The sequence below is a fragment of the Panonychus citri genome, unplaced genomic scaffold, assembly GCF_014898815.1.
Source record: "Panonychus citri isolate SS breed McGregor unplaced genomic scaffold, ASM1489881v1 Contig00077, whole genome shotgun sequence".
Lineage (NCBI taxonomy): Eukaryota > Metazoa > Arthropoda > Arachnida > Trombidiformes > Tetranychidae > Panonychus > Panonychus citri.
This window is the reverse complement of record NW_026515482.1, coordinates 791622-815524: the sequence shown is the minus strand read 5'-3', so window position 1 is coordinate 815524 and position 23903 is coordinate 791622. Positions and strand designations below refer to the sequence as shown.

At 30.0% G+C, this 23903-nt stretch overlaps 1 protein-coding gene across 1 annotated transcript in view; it reads right to left on the bottom strand.

The window, feature by feature from the left end:
- The window catches only part of LOC128387254 (acetylcholine receptor subunit beta-like 1), a 32974-nt gene extending 18836 nt beyond the window's left edge, over positions 1-14138 (bottom strand). Inside the window, exon 1 of the mRNA XM_053346440.1 lies at positions 12886-14138. Coding sequence (XP_053202415.1) covers positions 12886-13128 — 243 coding nt within the window. The 5' untranslated portion in view covers positions 13129-14138. The remainder of the gene's footprint in view (positions 1-12885) is intronic.
- Between the last annotated feature and the right edge of the window lie 9765 nt (positions 14139-23903).

Below are 23903 nucleotides of genomic sequence, written 5' to 3'. Positions count from 1 at the left end.
AAAGAAATGACCAAATCTACGGTCAGTTAAGACTGACCAGTTTATTGACAGGTTATCATTACAATCGCAGGGCTAACTGAATAGACTTTGCTCTTTGGTGACAATTTAAGGTAAAAGTGGTGATGATGGTCAGATAACAATTCAATATTAAGAAGAGGTTACAAAAAAGATGGACACTAGTGGATATTGTCATCCATTCATTTGCTAGCTTTGTATAAAAACAATAGGAAAAAAACAACAACAAAGATCATCAATCAACAAGGAACTTAAATTGTGTCTTCAACAATAAGACAATGAGTTTTTTCATCTGAATCATCATGTTATTGTTTCATCCTATTGATCTTGGTGCTTGTGTATTTGAGTGTCTTGATTAATTGATTGTTGTTTTTGATGTTTTTATATGTATTAAAACTCTTACGATCAACCTGTAGAATTGATTTACAAGTAATCTACTAGAGTAGTTCACTTTTCTACTATTATAAATTGTCGAGTTAATTTAATCATTTGGTTGAAGATTAACATTTAATAGAATTGATTTCAACTGTTGATTATTCTGAAGTACGATTATTGTGCTAAAAAAGTAGCAATGTAAATACAATTTAATTGGGTGTTACAACAACAAAATACTCAAGATGAAGCTCTGTAAATAACCCATGAGGATTAAGAATGGAAAAGATTAACCACCAAAAACTCAAGAATCAATGAAAGTTCAATAAAATTCTGAATCTAATAGCGAATAAAAAAACACTCGAATATGATATAGTCAATATAATGACCATCATTCACTCATCAATTGAATTAAATAAATTTAACGCATGTTCGTGATAAAGAAATGCTTATCAACGATGGTCCGACCGTAAAATCACACTTGGAATGAAAATCATCTTAAAAGAATTGAAGATTGAGAATGACGCAGAATTTATAGTAAATATTGTTAGAGAAAATTACAAAATGGTAAAGCTATTTTATTGAATTTATTCATGAAACAATAGTCTGTCGGCGTTAACAGATCTAAGGTGGTGATAAAGAAGTTCCTGAAAACATTGGAACGGCTTTAGTAGTAGGTGGACGAGAATGACAAGGACTTGCTGCGACATTGGGACTAACCAATGACACAAAGACCATGAAAACTTGGCAAGTATTGAAATACATGACGATGATTAGATGATGAGGTGATCGATTGATTGTAAATAACAATTCAATAAGAACTCTTCATTTTTAGATCACCTGATACAAACTAATAGTTGAATTGAGTTCTCCTGTGAAAGTGAGTCTCAAGCATAAGAAAAAATTAACCTTTAAATATTGGTTTATTTGATCTTTAATTAGATCATTTAGTTTAAAGTTTGTTTTGGTATATTGAAACAGATGAGATTCTTAATATTCTGGTGCTAATTATCATCAAATGACAAACAATTAAAGGTTAATTTAATCATATAATTGTGACTATTTACACACGTGAAAACAATTTAGTTGTTGCTTAGCAATTAGTGTTAATAATTGGAATAGATAATTTTTCCGAATTGGTATAAAAAGAAACCGTTTTCATTGAGTTTTTATCATTTCCAATCAATTGATCAAGTCATCAAGTCATCAACAAGTTTAAAAAGTTCATTATCTTTCTTGTTCAAGTAACATTTTCATTAATCTCATCATGAATTTCAACATCTTCCAAATCATCATGGTTCTCGTTGCCTTTATCGGAGCTGCTTCAGCCGTAGGAACTACTCTTCCTTCTGCAAGACAAGCTCGTGGTGCCTCAACTCTACCTGATACTGGTATTTCTACTACTCTTCCTAGTACTAAATTACCTAATCTACCTGGTGCTTCTTAAACTCCTGCAGTTTCCACTCCCACAGGTCAATAAAATGTATCAGCCCAAAATCCACAATATCAATCCAAATTACTTGGTGACATTGTTTCGTTTAGCTCTTTGTAATCTCAACAATTAACCGAACGATTAATAAAATTATTTTAAGCATCTAAAATTTAATTTCTCTCTTATCTTATTTCATTTTTCTATTCGGCCTTCGGTATCAATTGAAAACAAGCTCTTGAATTTCGAATTGGGGTTTAAACAAAAGTCATTTCAATCTCTGAGTGTCTTGGGCGTAATAAATATACACAGTCATGCACCTAAATCTCACTCTTCGTCATAGATTGGCCTTATAACAAAACAAAATTTTCATTGTTTCTGAATTTACGCTCTGAAGAAAAGTCCTCACAGATCTAAAATTACTACCACTAAAATTAATTAAAGTTAACAAAAACTGATTAATGGTACCAGAGTGAAGAGCGTTGGTATCACAACATTGAAATATTAAACACTCTTTCATAATAATCTATTAACATTCGGAAAAGAGTTTGTTTCTGACTTGATTTTGGAGTTAATTTTTTTTAGAATAGCTCAGAAATGATCTATTTGAGAACATATTAATACACAACATTTTCGTTCTGGTTAAGAATAACTTTCGCAATTGAACCAATCTTTGCTAAAAATTATAAAAGTAATTAAAACCACCATTCGTGGCACATTCGACAATTACAGGTCGGTACATTAAACATTAAACAATTTTGAATGGTTGTAACTACTAACTGATTAGCTTGTTTATTGGTTAATTAATATGAGTGAATAGCTAAACTATTCAATATTATTTAAACATAATTTCAACTATTTAAAACAATTAATAAATTAACCAATTCAAAAAACCCGTTTTCGGTTGGCGCTACTGTCTATGTGATTTTAGGCTGGGAGTTACGCAAATGTGACCGTAACGTAAGTAACGTCATTGCTTCGTTGAGACAATCATTAAATAGATGATGATCATTAAAAAAACAAGTGAATTGTTATCAACTATGAAAATAGATCAAAATTATTTCGATAAATTAATTCGAACTGTTTGTTAATTTAATTATTGACGAATCGTTATTAGTGCCAGAATAATTGGATCCTCTCTTTATCTCATCTGTATCAATAATCCAACTCATCGATTATCAATTTTAAACTAAATGATCTTTAATTAGATCATTTAGTTTAAAGTTTGTTTTGGTATATTGAAACAGATGAGATTCTTAATATTCTGGAGCTAATTATCATCAAATGACAAACAATTAAAGGTTAATTTAGTCATTTAATTGTGACTATTTACACACGTGAAAACAATTTAGTTGTTGCTAAGCAATTAGTGTTAATCATTTGAGTTTTTATCATTTCCAATCAATTTATAAAGTCATCAAAAAGTTTAAAAAGTTTCATTATCTTTCTTGTTCAAGAAATATCTCCATTAATCTCATCATGAATTTCAACATCTTCCAAATCATCATGGTTCTCATCGCCTCAATTGGAGCTGCTTCAGTCGTAGGTTCAAGTACTGCTTCTTCTACAAGACAAACTTAGGTGGCACTACTCGTGGTCTTCCTACTCCTAGATTTCACCCCTGCTAAAGCATTTAATATTCTCCCAACCGGAAGTACAATAAAATTTAACATCCTAAAATCCTGAATATCGATTCCAATAACTTGGCTACATTATTTTAAAATTTTTTATAAAATTATTTCAAGCATCGGAAAATTTTCGTTTTATTTTAAACTTACTTCGGTTTCAATTGAAAACAAGGTCTAGATTTTCAAATTGCGGGGCAAATAAAAGCTATTACAATCTTTGATTGTCTTGAGAATAATTCATTCATTAATGATCAGATAAAATTTAAATGTTTCATCGTTGATCATCAAAATTATAAAATTCGTTTAGTATCAATGATATTCAATGAATCAAGAGCTTTAAGAGGAAAAAACAATAGGATGAAAACCCAGGTCATGAGAATGATTATTATTATCTTTGGTGTTGATGAGGGACTGTGAGGAAAAGGAAGAGGAACATGCAGAGATTTACTTGGAATAGAAAAATGAACAAATTTGTGAAGAAGAATAACAAAGAGAATAAAGAATGGCCAATGTCCCATAAGAGACTTTATTCTTTTGAGCTATTCTAAGAAAGTAGAATTCATTTTATACAGAATTTTGTATTCATTTTCGTCTCTTTCTATCTTTCTATCTTTCTATCTTTCTCTCCTTTTTCTCTCTCTCTTTTATATCCTAATTTTCTATGTAATACTTTTGATCACTTCTACTATCTAAATACCTCCCACTGTAACTTCCACAGAATCCTCATCATTTTTCTCTTTCATTCTTATCATCATTATCTTATTCTTCTTTTCAATGAGTACAAACAAAGTCTATTCCATGTATCTCTCTATCACAATCTCTCTCATTCTCTTTCTCTTTGCTTCATGAAACTTGTCCATAAAATGAATTTGGACAATTGACAATATTCACTCGGACATCGAACAAAATTTTCTTTGTCAGCTCATCTCCATCTTTACTTTTTTTCTGCTCATTCCTTTAATCTTCATCTCCTGTATAAACATAAACAGAAGCACTTAACCACCGTATACAATATAAGCTATTCCTTCAACTCTCAATCAATATTATCACTTGACTAAATTTCTGATGATATTGAATCTAAGAGAAGCAAAAAGGATAGAAAGTATTGTATACGAGAAAATATAATGAACTCAAAATAAGATGAGGAAGTGAAACTTTCGAGTGTGAAAAAAGCGACCTTTTCATCTCATGAACTCACAGAGAATACAGAAAGTATCAAGAGAGAAGGTGAAAGAATAGGGAATAATAAATGTTTCGATTCAATTGAATATTGATGAAAATTCAACTTGATGATAGATCAACAATTCGATGATAAGCTTTCCAACATTAATTTCCGATTCATTATCATAGATACACATGGAAACATCTCTCACCTTCACATGGAATTGATTTACCAAATGAAAATGAATCAATTGATTACATTTAAAATCTCTCATATTTACTCTCAACTTTTCTGATCATTGAAACGTAAAATTATCAAACTTCTGGTAAATAACAATACTAAATCATTAGAAAATCACTTATAATTAACTGATTCAGTTGAAAGAATGACAAACAATCAAGTATGTAAAATAAGATACATTAAGTTAACTTATCCAATTCATAGAAGAGTATGAAGTTTCAGGAGATTTCATAATTTTTCAATATTCAATCTTCATTCTGATGCTGAATTATTAGCCAAAGTTACAGGGGATACATGAAACAACCATGTCAACTCAACATCATCAAATTGTACTGAAAATTTCACCTTGAAACCCACTCCACCCTTGGAAAGCCATTTTTCTTATCCAAATCTTTTATTAATAAGATTAAATTGATTTTCATTGTTCTAATATTCCAGCAAAATTTTTAGTTTCCACTTTCATGGTGATAAAAAACAACAAATATGAAACAAAGACACATGGAATCATTTATCAACCTAAACAGAATCTCATCAGAATTTAAATGGTAAAATATTAAGAAAACTTTTTTTGCCTACAAAAGAAAAGAAATTTTTCCTTTACTAAAATATTACATTAGAAATCAATCTTTTCAGTGAATCTCTCAAATAAAATCAATTGTAATTCTGGTAAATTAAAATTAACTTTTTAAAATTAATTTAGTACAAAAGGTGCTTACCTTATGAAACGACAATATTATTAATCTATAAATAACAATTAATTAAATTAGATAGTTAAAACAGATGAGAATCTTAATATTCTGGTGCTAATTATCATCAAATGACAAACAATTAAAGGTTAATTTAGTCATATAATTGTGAATATTAACACACGTGAAAAATAAATAAACATATATCATGTATAGCAAATATACATGTATTAAGATGATGATAGTTGATGGTGATAAAGCTGAGTGATAGCCTATTGTTTATCTTCACCTTTATCATATTTTTGAAAATAATTTGGGTTTTTAAAAGAAATAAACTTCATTAAGAAAACAGTTTAGATCTAATTTATCTCATCTGTATCAATAATCCAACTCATCGGATGATCTTTAATTAGATCATTTAGTTTAAAGTTTGTTTTGGTATATTGAAACAGATGAGATTCTTAATATTCTAATACTAATTATCACCAAATGACAAACAATTAAAGGTTAATTTAATCATATAATTGTGACTATTTACACACGTGAAAACAATTTAGTTGTTGCTTAGCAATTAGTGTTAATAATTGGAATAGATAATTTTTCCGAATTGGTATAAAAAGAAACCGTTTTCATTGAGTTTTTATCATTTCCAATCAATTGATCAAGTCATCAACAAGTTTAAAAAGTTCATTATCTTTCTTGTTCAAGTAACATTTTCATTAATCTCATCATGAATTTCAACATCTTCCAAATCATCATGGTTTTCGTTGCCATAATTGGAGCTGCTTTAGCCGGAGCACCAACTTTTCTTCCTTCTAATCCAAGACAAGCTCGTAGTACAGGTGACGGTGCTCCTAAACTACCTGTTTCTAATCCTGATGGTACTCCTGCTAATTTACCTGTAAATCCAACCGGAAGTAAATAAAATGTATCAGCCCAGAATCCCGAATATCAATTCAAATTACTTGGTGACATTGTTTCGTTTATCTCTTTGTAATCTCAACAATTAAACGAATGATTAATAAAATTATTTTAAGCATCTAAAATTTAATTTCTCTCTTATCTTATTTTATTTTATTATTTGTCCTTCGGTTTCGATAGACACAAGCTCTTGGTTTACAAATTGCGGTTTAAACAAAAGTCATTTCAATCGCTGAGTTTTTATCATTTCCAATCAATTGATCAAGTCATCAAGTCATCAACAAGTTTAAAAAGTTTCATCATCTTTCTTGTTCAAGTAACATTTTCATTAATCTCATCATGAATTTCAACATCTTCCAAATCATCATGGTTCTCGTTGCCATAATTGGAGCTGCTTTAGCCGGAGCACCAACTAATCTTCCTCCTACTTCACGACAAGCTCGACAAGCACCAGGTGGTGTAGTTCCCCCTGTTGGCACTGGTGGAGCTCCTACTACCCTACCTGGTGCAGTCCCCTCTGGTACTATTCCTGCTAACCCAACTGGTGGTGTTCCTGGTTCATCTTAAACTCCTTCAGTTTCCGATCCCACAGGTCAATAAAGTGTATCTGCCCAAAATCCAGAATATCAATTCCAATAACTTGGTCACATTGTTCCGAGTAATCAACAATTTAACGAATGATAAATAAAATTATTTTAAGCATCTAAAATTTAATTTCTCACTAATCTTATTTCATTTAGTTATTCGGCCTTCGGTATCAATTGAAATATTAAACACTCTTTCATAATTCTTGATTTTGATCTAAATTTTCGTACTGATTAAGAATAACTTTCACAAGTGAATTAATCTCCATTATAAATTATACGGGTTCCAACCCACCATTTTGTGCGATTCCGAAAATTAAGTAAAGATCAGGCTTAAATTATGTTTGATATCGTTACAGCAAATTTCGATTTTTCGAAGTAAAATCGTTTAGAAGATGATGATCATTGATGAAAAACTGAAATTGAATTGTTATCAAATATGAAAATAGATCAAAACTATTTCACTAAATTAACTTTAATTGTTTGTTAATTTACTCATCGACGAATCGTTATTAGTGCCAGAATAATTGGACCTCTCTTTATCTCATCTGTATCAATAATCCAACTCATCGGATGATCTTTAATTAGATCATTTAGTTTAAAGTTTGTTTTGGTATATTGAAACAGATGAGAATCTTAATATTCTGGTGCTAATTATCATCAAATGACAAACAATTAAAGGTTAATTTAGTCATTTAATTGTGACTATTTAAATACGTGAAATCAATTTAGTTGTTGCTTAGCAATTAGTGTTAATCATTTGAATTCATAACTTTTCTCAGAAAATATTTCGAGAAATTTGAGGTGATGTGACCTCGACACCCATGCATACAATTTCCAGATAGAAAAGAGACTAGAGAAAGAAAATATATTGACAAGGAAGGCAGAATCAGGCCATGTTTGGAGGTCAAAGGTGCACGCAGTTTTGATTAATCTCTTTGTAATCTTGAAAATTCAACGAATGATTAGCAAAAATATTTTAAGCATTTGAGAATTTCTATTTTTATCTTATTTCATAAATAAATTTATTAGTTCTCGATTTTGTCCAAGAATCTGACGGACAATACACTAATTCATCAGTTTATCGACAATGGTCAATGATAAATGAAAAATTTTGAGTTGTGTCAATTAGTTAATAATCAAGGTGATTGTATTAATACTATTATTTATAACCTATTCATTTCCCTTGAATAAATATCAATGGTTTAAAAATTTGATGAAATCAATTTTTGATTGCTTCATTGAATAGCTAAATTAAATTTCTTCTGAAAAAGTTGATGAAGATGGTATTTTCACCAAGCAATCAAACTTAATTGTAAAATCAGATCAAATGTCAAAGTGATGAAAGTTAAAATTAGTATTTGTGACTAATAATCTTTGTAATTGAATCAATTTCATAAGTCAATAGACTAACAAGTAACTAATAGTTAAGTATCTAATTGTATAATGGATAATTAGAGTTTATTTAAACTAATTTGAAGCAATTTAAATGATATATTAGTTAAAACTACACATTAAGTGTGTAAACAATCAAGACTAAATCCTCATGATATGAATAATTAAATTAATTCTCTATCGGATTAATCCATAATTGAATTCAATTGAAATGGAAACCATTCAATTAAAAAGTGTAATTTGAATATAAAGAGAGTTACAAATTTCAATCAATTTAATTGTTTACATTTTTTCACACTAATTAACAGAAAGCTAATAAACAAAAGATACAGAATTTTGTACATACAAGAATGAGTTGATAATTATAAATGAATTAAAGATGAGAATAAAAAATTTCATTTCCTAATTCATGATAATCACTGATGAGAGTCAGAACTTATGAGAGATATTCCTATCATCATCATAGATGAAGTTATTAGGATTAGGAACTACAGTAGTTTGTAATAGAGAGAATTCACTGAGAATTTTAAATGTTTGAATTTTCAACTATTGTTATGATATTTTCGCGAGGGTCAAGAATCAGAATAATCAACCATCAAAAATGGAGAGAGATAGAAACGAAAATCAATTGATCATAATTCATATAATGGACCATCTAGATTATTATGATGATATTATGGTGAAAAAAATTCATTTCTATCTCGATGTAATGAAAAGAGAAGAACAAAAAATCAAATTTATTCCATATAATAAAGACGGAAAATTTTAATAATTAATCATTTTTTTCGAATGAGTTGCAAGTTAATCAATTGCTGATTAGTTAATCAGCGAGTTCAATTGGTCTCGATGAAATTACAAAGTTACAGAAGAATTTATTTTATTTCCTGATTGTTATTACTTTCCTCTCTCATCGATGGGAATTCTCAGAGCAAGTGTATCACCCAAGTGGTGATACCGTTACTTTGTTTTTCACTCATTTGCTTGATGATTTACCAATGATGAAAATAGATGTTAAAAGTTAAGACTTTGGTAATATCATTTAGAATGATAAATATCATTGGAAATGATTCCATGTGATAAAAGTAATACAATTTTCGTTATTATTCAAGCAGCATTTTCATTTTCTTTTTTTTTCTTCTGACTCTCATGCAGCATCTAACTTTTCATCTTCTTTTCTCTTTCTTTTCCTCTCTTATTTCGAACTGTTCTTTGGTATTATTGCGAATTTTACCTCATTCTAATTCTCATTATTCTCATCTTTCACTTTACCTTTACGATTTTTTTCTTCTCTTCTCATGTTTTCACAGCACTAGTGAAGCCTCAAGGAAGAGATAGAGAGCAAAAGAGATAAGATGACGAAGAAGATGATGAAGATGATGGAAACCATCAAGCCCAGAGGAACATAAAATGTTAATTTGTCTACGATGATGGTTTAAGTTATAATGAAAACAAAGACTTCATTTCCCATTTGCTTCGGTTTCTCATCATCAACATCATCGTTTATCATTTTACTTTCTTTCTCTTTTTTTGCTCATCCTCATCTCCATCTTAATATGCATCCAGCTATATCTCTATCATTTCCTTTAGATATCTCATTCTCATCTTCTCCTATTATTGGTATATTCGAACAATAATAATAATAGTAAATACTAATAATAAACTGCAATTGATACTTGCATCTTTATCATCCTCATCCTCATCTTACTCTTCATGACTTGTACAATTCTGATATATATCAGACTCTCTCATCTTCTTACATACATCTTATGGATCAGATGAGGATGATAAATCTCCAGCAAATCGAAACACTTAATATCAGTAATTTTATCAAGTTCACATCGAGAATGAGAGAGATTTTTTTCAGTTTCTTTCATTAAAACTAACCAGAAATGCAAAGATAATGATGATGATTGCGATAAGGAAGATGGATGAAATTCTGGGAGTCGAAAACTCCCAATGAATCGTCAAGATAATTTCTTTTCCATCACATTCTTAGATTTTCATCTTCCTTTTGTCATCATCATCTTCAACTTTTCCATCAATAGTGATAATCAACACAGAATTTAAGACAAACTTGGATAATGAAACAAGTGTTGCTTTTCTCATTCACTTCATGGTCATATCACCAAGTACAAAAATGAGAATTCTATCCCCTTACTGAAGACAAATGATGATGCGGAATGAAGATAAACAGGAAAAGGGGGAAAATAACATGAATGATTAGTGGGAAGAGAATAGAGAAAAGTCGAAAAGGTTGTATAATGACTTAGGATAAAGGTTTTAATCGATTAACTTGGTTGAGCTTCAATTCTGTCAGATTCTAAATCTCAGTTCAAAGATAACCTTTTCTCTCTTCATCTTCTGTCTTCTTTTTTTTCTCTCACATTATATTGGTTTTCTGGTTCATGGAAAAAGAGTGAGAGATGAGTAAAAAAAAGAAGACACAAAGTATCAGCGTGGGGAAGAAGATGAAAAGATGATGATGAGAAATTTTTGTCACTTCAAGTTGAGAAAAATTTTATTCTGTTATAATGGTAACAAGTTTGATCGAGAAGAGTCATGAATGATACCATGAAACAGGGTGGAAAAGAAAGAGAAGAGATTGAGGAAAAAAACTGTAAATTCTGTTTCAAAATTAGAGTTTCAATACTGTTCAATGTTTCAGTTACGATGAGATATTATAGTTAAAAGAGAGACAAAGAAGAGAGAGAGAGAGAGAGAGGAAAGTCATCACTACAAATGAGTATCAACTCAGGAGAAGGAGGAAGATGAGGATGAGGATGAAAATGAGGATGGAGAGGGTGGGAAAAAGTAAAAGGAAACACAGGAAAAGAGTCAAAGTGTATAAGGTAAACTCATTAGATTTCGTGTGTTAACTAAACTTTCATTAGATTTATATTGTATTTTTATATCTTTGTCTCTTCATCAACGGTACATTAAACATTGAACAGTTTGATGGTTTAAGCATAACAAATAGACACACACACACTCTGAGTATCTCAAAACATTCAGTAATAGTATTAGTATATAAGTGTATCTTTCATAATGTTTCATGAGGATGAGGATGAACAATTGATTCTGATTCCTTTGAGCTGTGAAAATCAGGAGAGGAAAAAAAATATCAAACCCTAAAATAACAGAGGCTTTTACTGTTCCAATGTTTACAGTTTACTTCATCATCTTCTCCGCCATCATCAAAATGGGAAGATGTTGATACTTGAGATATTTATTTTTTTCATCTTCTCCATCCTGTCCACCATCATCATCATCTTCATCTTATTATTATCTACCTCTTCCTCTCTTCCTCAGAGAGACTCTGATATTAGCTGAATAGGGAAAGTGAGAGATACTTTTTGTTGTTGTCTTCTCGTTTGCTGTTTTCATTTAATTTCATTGACAATCAACTAATGATTATGATTATGAGGTGACAAGGAGGAAGACAGAAAAAAATTGTTTATGTGATAACAAACATTTCATCTTGACACTCAAGGTGATTTCAGGGTAACTAGAGTATTAAGATATGATTTTCAGGTATAAAAATGTTTCATCCCTTCAGGTTATGGTCATCACATGAACCATGAGAAGGAAACTTGAATGATTCCTGTTCTCGATTGATTATTCAATTGATATTCAATCGATTATTTATCATTTAGATGTAAAATTTCATGAGATTTTCTCTGAATTTCTTTTTCTCAATCATTTTTTGTTTTTGTTGTTTTTTCTTCTTCTCCTCTTCCAACAAATAGATTTACATTGGAAAGGTAAAAACTGATGAATATCATCACAATAAAAGTATATGTATTGAACATTTCATTCTGACATTTAATAATAATATTATATGAAAGATATGAAATGAAAATGGATAACATTTAATATTTTCCCTTTCTACTTTTCTTCTGAAAAATGTACAGTTATTTCAGGGTTTCAGTTTCAGGCAATATTATCATGTTATCATGAGAAATGGAATAAAGAGAGAAAAAAGTTATCCATTATTAATACAATTTTTGGGTTTTGTTTTTTTTTCTTCATCTTCATCATGATGATGATGGTGAAAGAAAAAAAACAATCGAATTGATATTACAAATTATCAGAAGAGATTCACCAAGATGTTTATCAATTTTATCATGGGAACAGTATAAAAGTTGAGTTAGGATAAAGTGTATATATCAATGTAGGAAATTATTCAATTCCCTCAGCGATTTTATTTCTTCGGAATTAGATTGATGTGAAGAGAGAGAGAGAGAGGAATTGACCTGTAAGCATTTCCGATACAATTGAAGTGAATGTATGAATAAATGTCAATGTCTCAGGGAAAATGAAATGATGAGAAAATATTTGGAAACATTTTGATTGGAAATGGAAAACATTGGAAGTTTTTTTCGAGGAAATTTACACAAGTCCAACATTTGAATAATACGAAGTAAACTAATCGATAAATGAATTGGACACTTACCACGTTAATTAGCTGAATAAGGTACATCACGAAACGCACTTCAACGGTCTTGTTAATAAGCTCGACGGGGCGGATAAGTTTATTGTAATCACGGAAAAGGTCCCGAACCAGTTTCTCCTCGGCATCGGAGCATAAAATTGTCCGGAAAAAGAGGAGACATAATAACGGGAAGGTGTATAGTAGGAATGATGATAAGAATAGCATCCAGAGTGTGGTTAACCTGTTCAAAGGTGATGGTCGCATTCAAAATTTATCAATTCCTTTTCCGGTTACAATTATGATGATGATGATCTTGGGAGGTGATGGTAACGGAAAGATGACCAAGCCGATGATTAAACGGACTCACTGATTGATTTACTAAATAATTGGGTTGTTAAGCTTTAGGATAATGTAAATTTTTCACTAGTTTTGTTTTGTGATGATTAACTGATTCAAGTTTTTATTTGACTTAATTGCTAATTTTTTGATATAAATTTGATTGGTAAAAATTGTAGACACATGTAAATATAAATACACATTTGATATAAATTATTTTTCACCATTGGAAAACTCAATTGTTGGTTTGATGGGGATAATGATGAAGTGATTGAGATTCTGTTTACTTGGTGGTCAGTTCAACTTGTTGGATGAAATGGTCAAGCTAAGATTTATTGTGATGGATATTATATTAATGTGTTTGTAGTGGTCAAGTGAAGGTTAAGATTATTTTTGTTTTTTATTTTCAAAGGTTTTCAAAGGTTAAATTTAAAAATGAGATTAAATTGTTTTACTTATCATAAGGATAATCAATAAAGGATTTTAATTGTTAAGATAATGAAGATGATGATTTAAGATTATGGATAATCAATTGATCATTGTTGAAAATTTTGATTACAAGGATGATAATGGTAATCACTAAATCACAAGGTGGGAAAACAATCAAGGTGAAAATTCAAATTGATTTACCTCCTTTTTCACAATCATGATACATGATGTTGATTGTGTGTTGTTATTGTTGATCATTCACAATTTATTAAATGATTGGATTTTGGTGATTTTGGGGTTTTGGAGGTTTTTTGATATTATTTAATGGCGGCGGGTTTTGTTTCACTTTCAGGGTAAATTAGAAAGAGAGAAGAAAGGAAAAGAGAAAGGAAAGAAAGAGAGAGAGAAAGAGAAATGCAAAAAAGGCGAAACACTGGCGAAGAGGGTAAAAGCTTCTCGAGGTAAGAAAACAGAGAAAGTGGAGATGTTGTTTCCCTTTGATAACCATGAGCATGAGTTTCAACTCTCTGAATTATTGGGTATATAAAATGATAGGAACCTATTTTTTCCCATTGAGTTAACCAGAAGTAATCATCATACTCGAAAGTCAATTGAGAATTTTACCGAAATTAACTTTATTTCTACTCAATAGAAGGCGGCACAAGTATCGATTAGTTTAACATTCAACGAATTTACTAACAATTATTTTAATTCAACTCACAAATTGTGAGTTATTTTGATAATTTAACGTTTCATGTTTAACTTTTATAAAATTTAATTGATAACAGTTTAAATATGAGTTGATTATGAGAAAAGAAATTGAGAAAATTACTCTCGGCAGAATAGTATATATTGTACTTGGTAGATGGCGATCAAAGTTTCGTTTCCAATGCAAACCTTTTCCTTAAAATAATGGTGCTAGACCAGTAGTTAATCGTCGTTGTGGTGAATTTTGGGCTTGCATGTTTTACGATCAGGTGAGTCACCATTACCAGTAGGACTTTTACGGTCAGGTTTAGGTCCCCTCAGGTGTTTTACAATCAGACGAGTCATCGGGAGTTGAAATAATACGACTAAAAGCAGCAAGGCGAGCTTCTCTTGAGGTGTATAAAGGCCCAATGCTGTAGAAACTCCGACTAAGACAACAGTGATCATGATAATTGGGAAAATATTTAAGTTCGTGATGATATAAATGGAAATTGAATCATTAAAACAAGACTACCAAAGATTTGAATTTGTTGATAGTTTGATCAATTGGTTTACTGTGATATAAACGTTAATTCAATGAAAACTGACTGACTTATACTGATTATAACTTTCATCTTGACATTTGATCTGATTTTACTATTGAATTGGATTGCTCGATGACGAAATTATCATCTTCATTAACTTGTTCAGAAGGAATTTAATTTTACTATCTAATAAAGCAATCAAAAATTGATTAGACCATCAAGGGAAACTAAAGGGTGTTCAAAATAAAAACTTAAAATTATCTTAAGTTAGATAATGAAGATGATAAAGGAAACACTGATAAGCGAGATGAAGATGAAGATGAAAAAATCAAAACAAATTTGTCACATCTTCATCTCGCTTATCAGTGTTTCCTTTATCATCTTCATTATCTAACTTAAGATAATTTTAAGTTTTTATTTTGAACACCCTTTACATGTAATAGGTTAATACAACCACTTTGATTGTTCATTAATTAATACTATGATTGACTCAAAAATTTTCATTGATCATGATGTGGAGATAATCCGATTAATTAGTAAATTTACCGTCAGATTCTTGAACAAAATCGATGGCTAGTAAATCTATTTTTGAATTAAGATAAAAATAGAAATTCTCAAAGTCTTAAAATATTTTGAATAATATTTTGCCGAATAAAATTAGAGAAAAACTAATTTTCAAATGCTGAAAATAATTTTATTAATCATTCGTTTAACTTTTGAGATTACAAATTAATCAAAACAATGGGACCAAGATATTGGAATTGATATTTGGGGATTTTGGGCTGATACATTTTATTAACCGCTGGGATTGAGATCTGCAGGAGTATTAGGGGGAGTAACACCACCACTAGTGCTACCTGCACCACGAGCTTGTCTTGAAGGTTTGGTAACTCCAGAATTTGGAACTACGGCTGAAGCAGCTCCGATTAAGGCAACGAGAACCATGATGATTTGGAAGATGTTGAAATTCATGATGAGATTAATGAAAATGTTACTTGAACAAGAAAGATAATGAAACTTTTTGAACTTTTTGATGACTTGATGACTTGATCAATTGATTGGAAATGATAAAAACTCAATGCAAACAGTTTCTTTTTATACCAATTCTTAAAAATTATCTATTCCAATGATTAACACTAATTGCTAAGAAACAACAAAATTGTTTTCACGTGTGTAAATATTTACAATTATATGACTAAATTGATTCAATTACAAAGATTATTAGTCAAAAATGTTAATTTTAACTTTCATCTTAACATTTGATCTGATTTTATCTGATTAAGTTTGATTGCTTGGTACAAATATCATATTCTTCATCTTCTTTTTCAGAAGGAATTTAATATTATTATCTAATAAATGAATCAAAAATTGATTATATCAAATTGTTTAAACCATTGATATGTATTCAAGGGAAACGAATAGGTTAATTACAATCACCTTGAATGTTAATACTAATTAACACTGTGCTTAACTCAACTCAAAACTCTGTTTCATTGATCATTGGAGATAATCCGATTAATTTGTCAATTGACCGTCCGATTCTTGAACAAAATCGATGACTAATAAATATATTTTTGAAATAAGATCAAAATAATAGAAATTCTAAAATGCATAAAATATTTATAATAAAAATTCGCTGAATTTTTGAGATTACAAAGAGATTAATCAAAACTTCGTGCACCTTTGGCCTCCAAAATGACCTGATCCTGCCTTCCTTGTCAATATATTTTCTTTCTCTAGTCTCTTTTCCATCTGGACATTGTTCGCATGGGTGTCAAGGTCACATCACCGCAAATTCCTCGAAATATTTTCTGTAAAAAACTATCAATTTAAATGATTAACTAATGATCTAATTGCTAAGCAACAAGATTCTCTTCTGTTTCAATAAACTAAACAAATTGAAAGTTAAATGATCTAATTAAAGATCATCCGATGAGTTAGTATATTGAAACAGATAAGATAAATCCAATGATTCTGACGAAAATAAGGATTCGTCAATTAGTAAATTAACAATTCAATTTAATTTATTGAAATAATTTTAATCTATTTTATTAATTGTTAACGACTCACATACATCATGTATTTTTAACGATCATCTTAGAGAAGTTCCGATCTCAGATTTTCAGTTGATCGATCGATCCGATCAATTTTCGCTAATAAATCGATCAATTTCGATTTTGCTAATTCAAATTTCGTGGTCGAAAAAGGCTGAAAATTTTCTCTTTCTTTTGTATACTGTCTGTTTTCACTGTCTAATTTCTTAATTAAGTAAAATTTTAGATTTATTAATCAGTTTTTTGAGTTTTGAATTTTTATCGAAAATCACGTGGTTTTTCAGGTGATCGATTTTCTGAAAGTTGAGATCGATCAATTTTTCTTTCTCAAAGATCGATCTGATCGATCAATTTTTCAGATCGGAACAACTCTAGATCATCTTCTAAACGATTGTCTGAACAAAGCGAAGACTTTACTTAGAAAAATCAAAATTTGCTTGAACGATATCGATCATAATCTAAGTCCGATCTTCACTTAATTTTTGGAATAAGGCCGCTCGATGGTTTTAATAACCTGTATAAATTTTATGTATTAATATGTTTCTCAAAGAGAGAGAGAGAGAGAGAGAGAGAGAGACAGTTTTTGTTATGAATAATCTTAATTTCAGTGGTAGTAATTTTGGAACATATGAAAATTTTGTTTTTTGCAGGTCGATCTATGACAGAGAGTGAGATTCAGATGTATGACCGATATTTATTACGCTCAAGACAATCAGAGATTGAAATAAGTTTTATTTAGACCACAATTTGAAAATCGAGAGCTTGATTTCAATTGAAACTGAAAACCGAATAAAAAATGAAACGAGATTAAAGAAAAATAGAAATTTTCAGATGTTCAAATAATTTTATTAATCATTGGTTTAATTGTTGAGATTACAAAGAGATTGTTCGAAACAATTTGATCAAGTTATTGGAGTTGATATTCGGGATTTTGAGCTGTTACATTTTATAAACCACTGGCACCGGAAACGATTGGAGAAGTAATATTACGATCTATGGGCTCTATTTTAGGAGAAGGGGTAGTTTTAGGTAAATCAGAAGCAGGAGCATCGTGATCAATGTTAGGTACACCACGAGCTTTTCTTGAAAGAGTAAAAGAACCTACGGCTGAAGCAGCTCCGATTAAGGCGATGAGAACCATGATGATTTGGAAGATGTGTAAATTCATGATGAGATTAATAAAATGTTACTTGAACAAGAAAGATAATGAAACTTTTCAAAGTTGTTGATGACTTGATCAAATGATTGGAAATGATAAAAACTCAATGAAAACGGTTTCTTTTTATACCAATTCTGAAAAATTATCCATGTCAATTATTAACACTAATTGCTAAGCAACAACTAAATTGTTTTCACGTGTGTAAATAGTCACAATTATATTGACTAAATTAACCTTTAGTTGTTTGTCATTTGATGATAATTAGCAACAGAATATTAAGAGTCTCATCTGTTTCAATATACCAAAACAAACTTTAAACTAAATGCTTATATTAAGGAGCAAATTAACATTTAAAGGTTAATTTATTCATATGCTGGAGAATCGTTTTGACAGGAGAACTCAATTCTTCAATCCTAAGTGCCTAGTTTTCTTAGCTAATCGCTCAGTTCTGTACATTGTGATTGTGTCTTAATTTTTAGGTTTAAATTTCAAAGTTTAAATTAGATTAAAGTTTAATACCGAAGGTGAAAATCAAGTCCAAGGATAATTTGACTCATTAGGTTTGTCATGAAGAAAAGGAGAAAATAAAATTAGAATTTACATTTTGTACTTAATTGATTCTTACTAATAATTATTGCGATGAATTTGTAGATAATGATGGTGATCTTGATGATTGAAGTGAAGATGAAGATGGAGATGGTGAAGAGGGTTGAGAACCGAACGGGCCGTGATACCATGTAGAATTGTAATGGTCTAGAGATGCGCCATTAGCTCTCTGATTGCCGAATAGGGCAAAAACAATAAAATCTAAGTGAAATCACCTCTGTATTTTTGATTTTTTTTAGATACCGAAGCTAGTCGATCGAGTCAGTCAGTCAGTGAATCATCAAGCAACTCGACTCGAAGCCGAAAATCAATCAACTCGGTCAACTGAAGTTAGTGATGACTTAAATGCAAAATTAACTTGAATTTCGAGTCATATCGTCCATTCAAAAATCAAGTGTACCAACTGATAAATTTTCTGGTTTTGAATTTAGTATAAAAAGTTTTAATTAGCCCCAGAGAAAGGTGAAAATGTAGTTTTTTGGTAAATTAGTTAATATTTTAATTGCTAGATGGCGACTGAAGTTTAATTTTTTTTTGCTTCAACAGTTGAGGAATTTTTTAGCTACAATTAATTGTTGTGGGCTTGATTGTTACGGTTAAAAGGAAAAGTTTTGCTAATTTGATTGTTGCAGGTTTTAGAGCCATTGATTAACTTTATTGTGAAATAATTCTACTAATTGTAATGCTTATGATTGATCAAGTTTTTCATGTTTACAATTGGAGCTCAATTGAATTGGTGAAATGATGATGATGGTGAAAGAGGAGGAGGAAGATAATATTAGTTGCTGATTATTGGGTCACCATTTTCTTGGTTAAAGAAACATTCAGGTTGTAGATAATGATGATGATTAGGATGATAAGGATGAAAATGATATTGCTTCTGATTATTGGGTCACCTTTTTGTTGGTTAAAGGAGCATTCAGGTTAGAACGGAGATGATAATGACGATGATGATGATTAGAGAAGATAAAAAAAGAGGTGATGATGATTTGATATCGATTGAAAAAATCGAAACCATAGTTTTCCAATGGAAGATAAAAGTTAATCGATCATCCATCTTTCTCAATTCATCCTGTCATCAATATTATATGAGATAAGCTAATAATCATCATCAGCACTTTCACCAACTTCTGAAAAATCCTCATCCTCATCATCATCTTAATGTGTTAATCATTATTCAATCAATTCTGGTGCTTATTTAATGCCCTTGATAGTGTGTAAGTTGATTAAGTTGATGATCATAATGAGTGAGTGATTGTATCTCTCTCTCTCTCTCTCTCTCTCTCTCTCTCTCTCTCTCTCTCTCTCTCTCTCTCTCTCTATACCTACGATGTTGAAATCTTAAGCTTTGAATTACGGTCAAGGTGATTTTTGTTGTTAGAGTTTTAATCTAGAATTATCATCTTTTCCTCCATAGGTTTTCTCATCTCTATCAGCATTTTTTTTTTCCTCCTAAGTTGCTCTCTCTCGGTTTATCTCCTACTCTGAGTCTTTTTCCTCTTCCTCTTGGGTTACATTGATCATCTTTTCCCAAGGACAACTTTGCATCCAATTCAAATACTTCATCATTTCATTGATTTAAATTGTCCTTGTCATGAATTGTAATCATCATCAGGGCTTTTTCACCCAAAAAAAAAACGAAACTACAACAATCAGGACACACAAACAATAATCAAATGTATCAATTAATCAATAAAGTTAATCATATTTATTGAACAATTTTTTCATTCATTTGACTGTTGGTTAGAAACTGGAAACTATTGAAATCAATTGAAACATTTTTACCTGGAACCGGAGATTATCATTATTATTATCATGAATTTACCTGGAAAACCTTGCAAACCAAATGTCTCGCATAAACTGTAATCTATTGAGCAAATTGATTGGTGACAATTTCATCCTAATATAATAATAATAATCATCATCATTACCAAATTCCCAATGGTTATTTACAATTAGTATCAGTAAAGGAAAACCAAAGTTAAATTAAATTGATTCTGGTTTTTTTTCATTCATATTCCATACCCACAACACAAACAACAACAACAACAATCAAAATCAATCCATTTCTACCTTGGATCAGTCAATAACAAGGTCACTGGTTCCGGTCACTAAAATTGGACTATTAATCGTACACATGAAACACTCAAATAATACACAAAAACAACAACAATAAGAAAAACAATATTAACCTAAAGGAAAGAGATTAACTCTCCATTTCATCACTAATGGTCACTTTTACAATGAAACAGGCAAAGTCCAGTTTGCACATTTGACCCGTTTTTAGGTTTTGACCAACAAACAGAAACTTGATTCAGATTCTTGTTGAGAAAACAACATTTTCTGGTTTGTTTTTGGGTTTCAAATGTTTATTTGTTTACTTTTTCTGGTTATTAACAAATTCATCTCAAATTATCATTACTTTTGATACACAAATACTGTTGCCCTTTCATTGCACTTGATGTTGTTGATGATGATGATGATGATAGACATGATATCCATCATCATGTTGCCCTAAAAAAAAGATGCTTGACCTAAATGGTCAGTTGAAGATGAAAAGAGAGAGTGAATTAAGTATTATGTTGATTGTAAATTGTTTCGTGAGTGACAATTTAACTTTACTTTTTTTTCTTCTTATTCTTTATTATTATTTTTACCAATTAAATTGTTGATTGTGTGTTGATGATTATATGATTATCATGATGGTGATTATCTTAATGATTAGCAGGAGGATGATGTTATTACCGTTACTTTTGATTACGATTAATGATAATCACTTGGGCTCATAGTAATTAAAGGTAAACATTATTATTTGTAAAACTTTTTACAAACTTAATTAAAAAAAAAATCTTATATACAGTTAATCAAATTGTGATTATTGCTTAATTAATTATCTAAATGGTTAATGATAATTGGTTAAATTGTTGAGCAAAATATTAAAAAACTATTTTCCATCTCGAAAGTTTAATTACTACAATTTGATTCAGTTAATTGTTAATTGTTCATCATCATCTCTTTAATCAGAAACCATAATTTAATTTCAAATTTTGATTCTCATCATAATCATTATAATTAAATTAATAATAATAATTAATAATTAATCTGATTGGTGGAAATCATTTATATTAATAGTTAAAAATAAGCTAATTGTTTGAGGTAATTAAATTTGATTCGGATGATGATGATAATGATAATAATTAAATTACCAATTAATTAATATGTGATTTAGTAAATCTAATTAAGTATAATGAAAATATTTAATTGGTTGATCTGATTACAATTAAAATGAAATAATTAATTGTTTCCCTTTAGTGTATTAGTTTTGATTGTTGATTGTTGATCATCAATATTAATTAATTGTTATACATATTGATTGTATCTCACTCTGTACATTTGTATTGCTGATTAAATCAATGATCAATTTTTTTTGTGTTAATTGTTGTTTTCCTAATCAGGAATTAATTATTATCTCTATTTGATTAATTAACTTTCTGTTGATCAATTTTTGATTACTCGAGTAAATAATATTCAGTTAATCAATTGTAATGACAACTTATTCAATCTGTTGAGCTTGTAATTGTTAATTGTCAGAAAGAAAAAGTTATTAAATGAATGAGTTAATTTAAATTGTTTGATGAATAAATCATAATCAAAATCATAACATGTAATCAATTGATTTGGTAAAAGATTAAATAAATTGTTACAATTTAATACGAATAACAAAATTGATGAATAACCTAAATTGGACCTTAAACATCATGGTAACCAAATAAAATGTGAGCAATGTGAAAGTTAATTGTAAATATTAATATTAATAGTTAATTAAAAGCTTGGTGTGTGCGTTTGAGATTTAGGATTAATATTATCAAGGATTAGTTGGTGAAAGATTAGTTTTTTTTAACAGCGAAGGGAGAAAACGATAGCCTGAAGAGATTAGATTTAATTTGGACTAAAATGGCTGACGAATGATAGAGGTTGAAGTGGTTGATGCTAATTCGAAGAAAAGAAAAGCGCAAAAAAAATCGGACAATGAAAGAGAAAGAGAGATGAAGATGAGGATGAGGATGAGGATCACAAAAGCGACATCGTTTCATTGAGGTCGGTGTTATTACCACCATGAATTGAGTCCAGAAAAGTGTAATGATCTCAAGCCTTTGAGTCTGTCAAAAGGTTTGCTGGTGGAAATGATGCAATCAAGAGAGAGAGAGAGAGAGCAGAATTCATTGAGAATAACCCTGTGAGTAAATGAACTTTTAAAGTGAAATCAGATTTTATCTCTTTGGAAAGGAAAGAGTCAAGATCGATACTGGTTTCCATTACTTATCCCATGTTATTGATTGATTCCAATTACATGCAAGAAAAGTGAGTGAGTCTGAAGGAGAAGAGATCGAAGGAGCAATTAAAAGGCAGCGTCCATGTTGTGATGGAGATTGAAATCAACTGATTGAGAGAAACTCATTATTATCGCCTGATTGTTTATTGAACTCACGTGTATTAAGATTGAATACTAATAGAAAGACACATACACACAAATATAAGAAATAAAAAGCATTTCAAGTGACATAAACACGAACACAACAACAACAACAAAGAAGAAGAAGAAGAAGAGTTTAAACGCAATTGAGAAAAAAAAGAAGAGGAATAAAATCGAGAATCGGAGAGAACGAAATTCGAATTTAAGAAGGAAAAAAGTTCTAAAACAAAAAGTTGGTAAAATAATAAGAAATTCTTACGGAAATACTAACATAAAGTGTCTACATTGTGTTAGAGAGATGAGATAAGTGTCAGTAACTTTTGAGAAAAGAAAAACGTTCAAACCTCATTGAACCAGCTCCATACACTTTAAGGTTAATACGACGAGAGAAGAAGATGAGGATGGAAGAGAGAGAGAGAGAGAAAGAGAAAATTTTCTCATTGAGAAGAGAAAGAAAGAGAAAATATTAAAGAGAAGGATATATTCCAGGTAGAAAGACAACTCGGTCATTTACCTTCAAAATTGTTGCTCTTTTTTGATTCTTCTCTCTCAAAGTTACCTGTCGATCTTTTTTTTGGTGTTATCTGGTTTGTTGAATTTTCTTTCATCTCTTTTTTAAATTTCTCATTCTCTTTTTTTTCTTTGCTTTTGCTTCTCTTTTTTTTTGTATATATTCTGATTCTAAATGAGAATCGTATTCTGATTCTGATGATGATTTCGATGAGGAAATGATGATGATGATTCTTTGC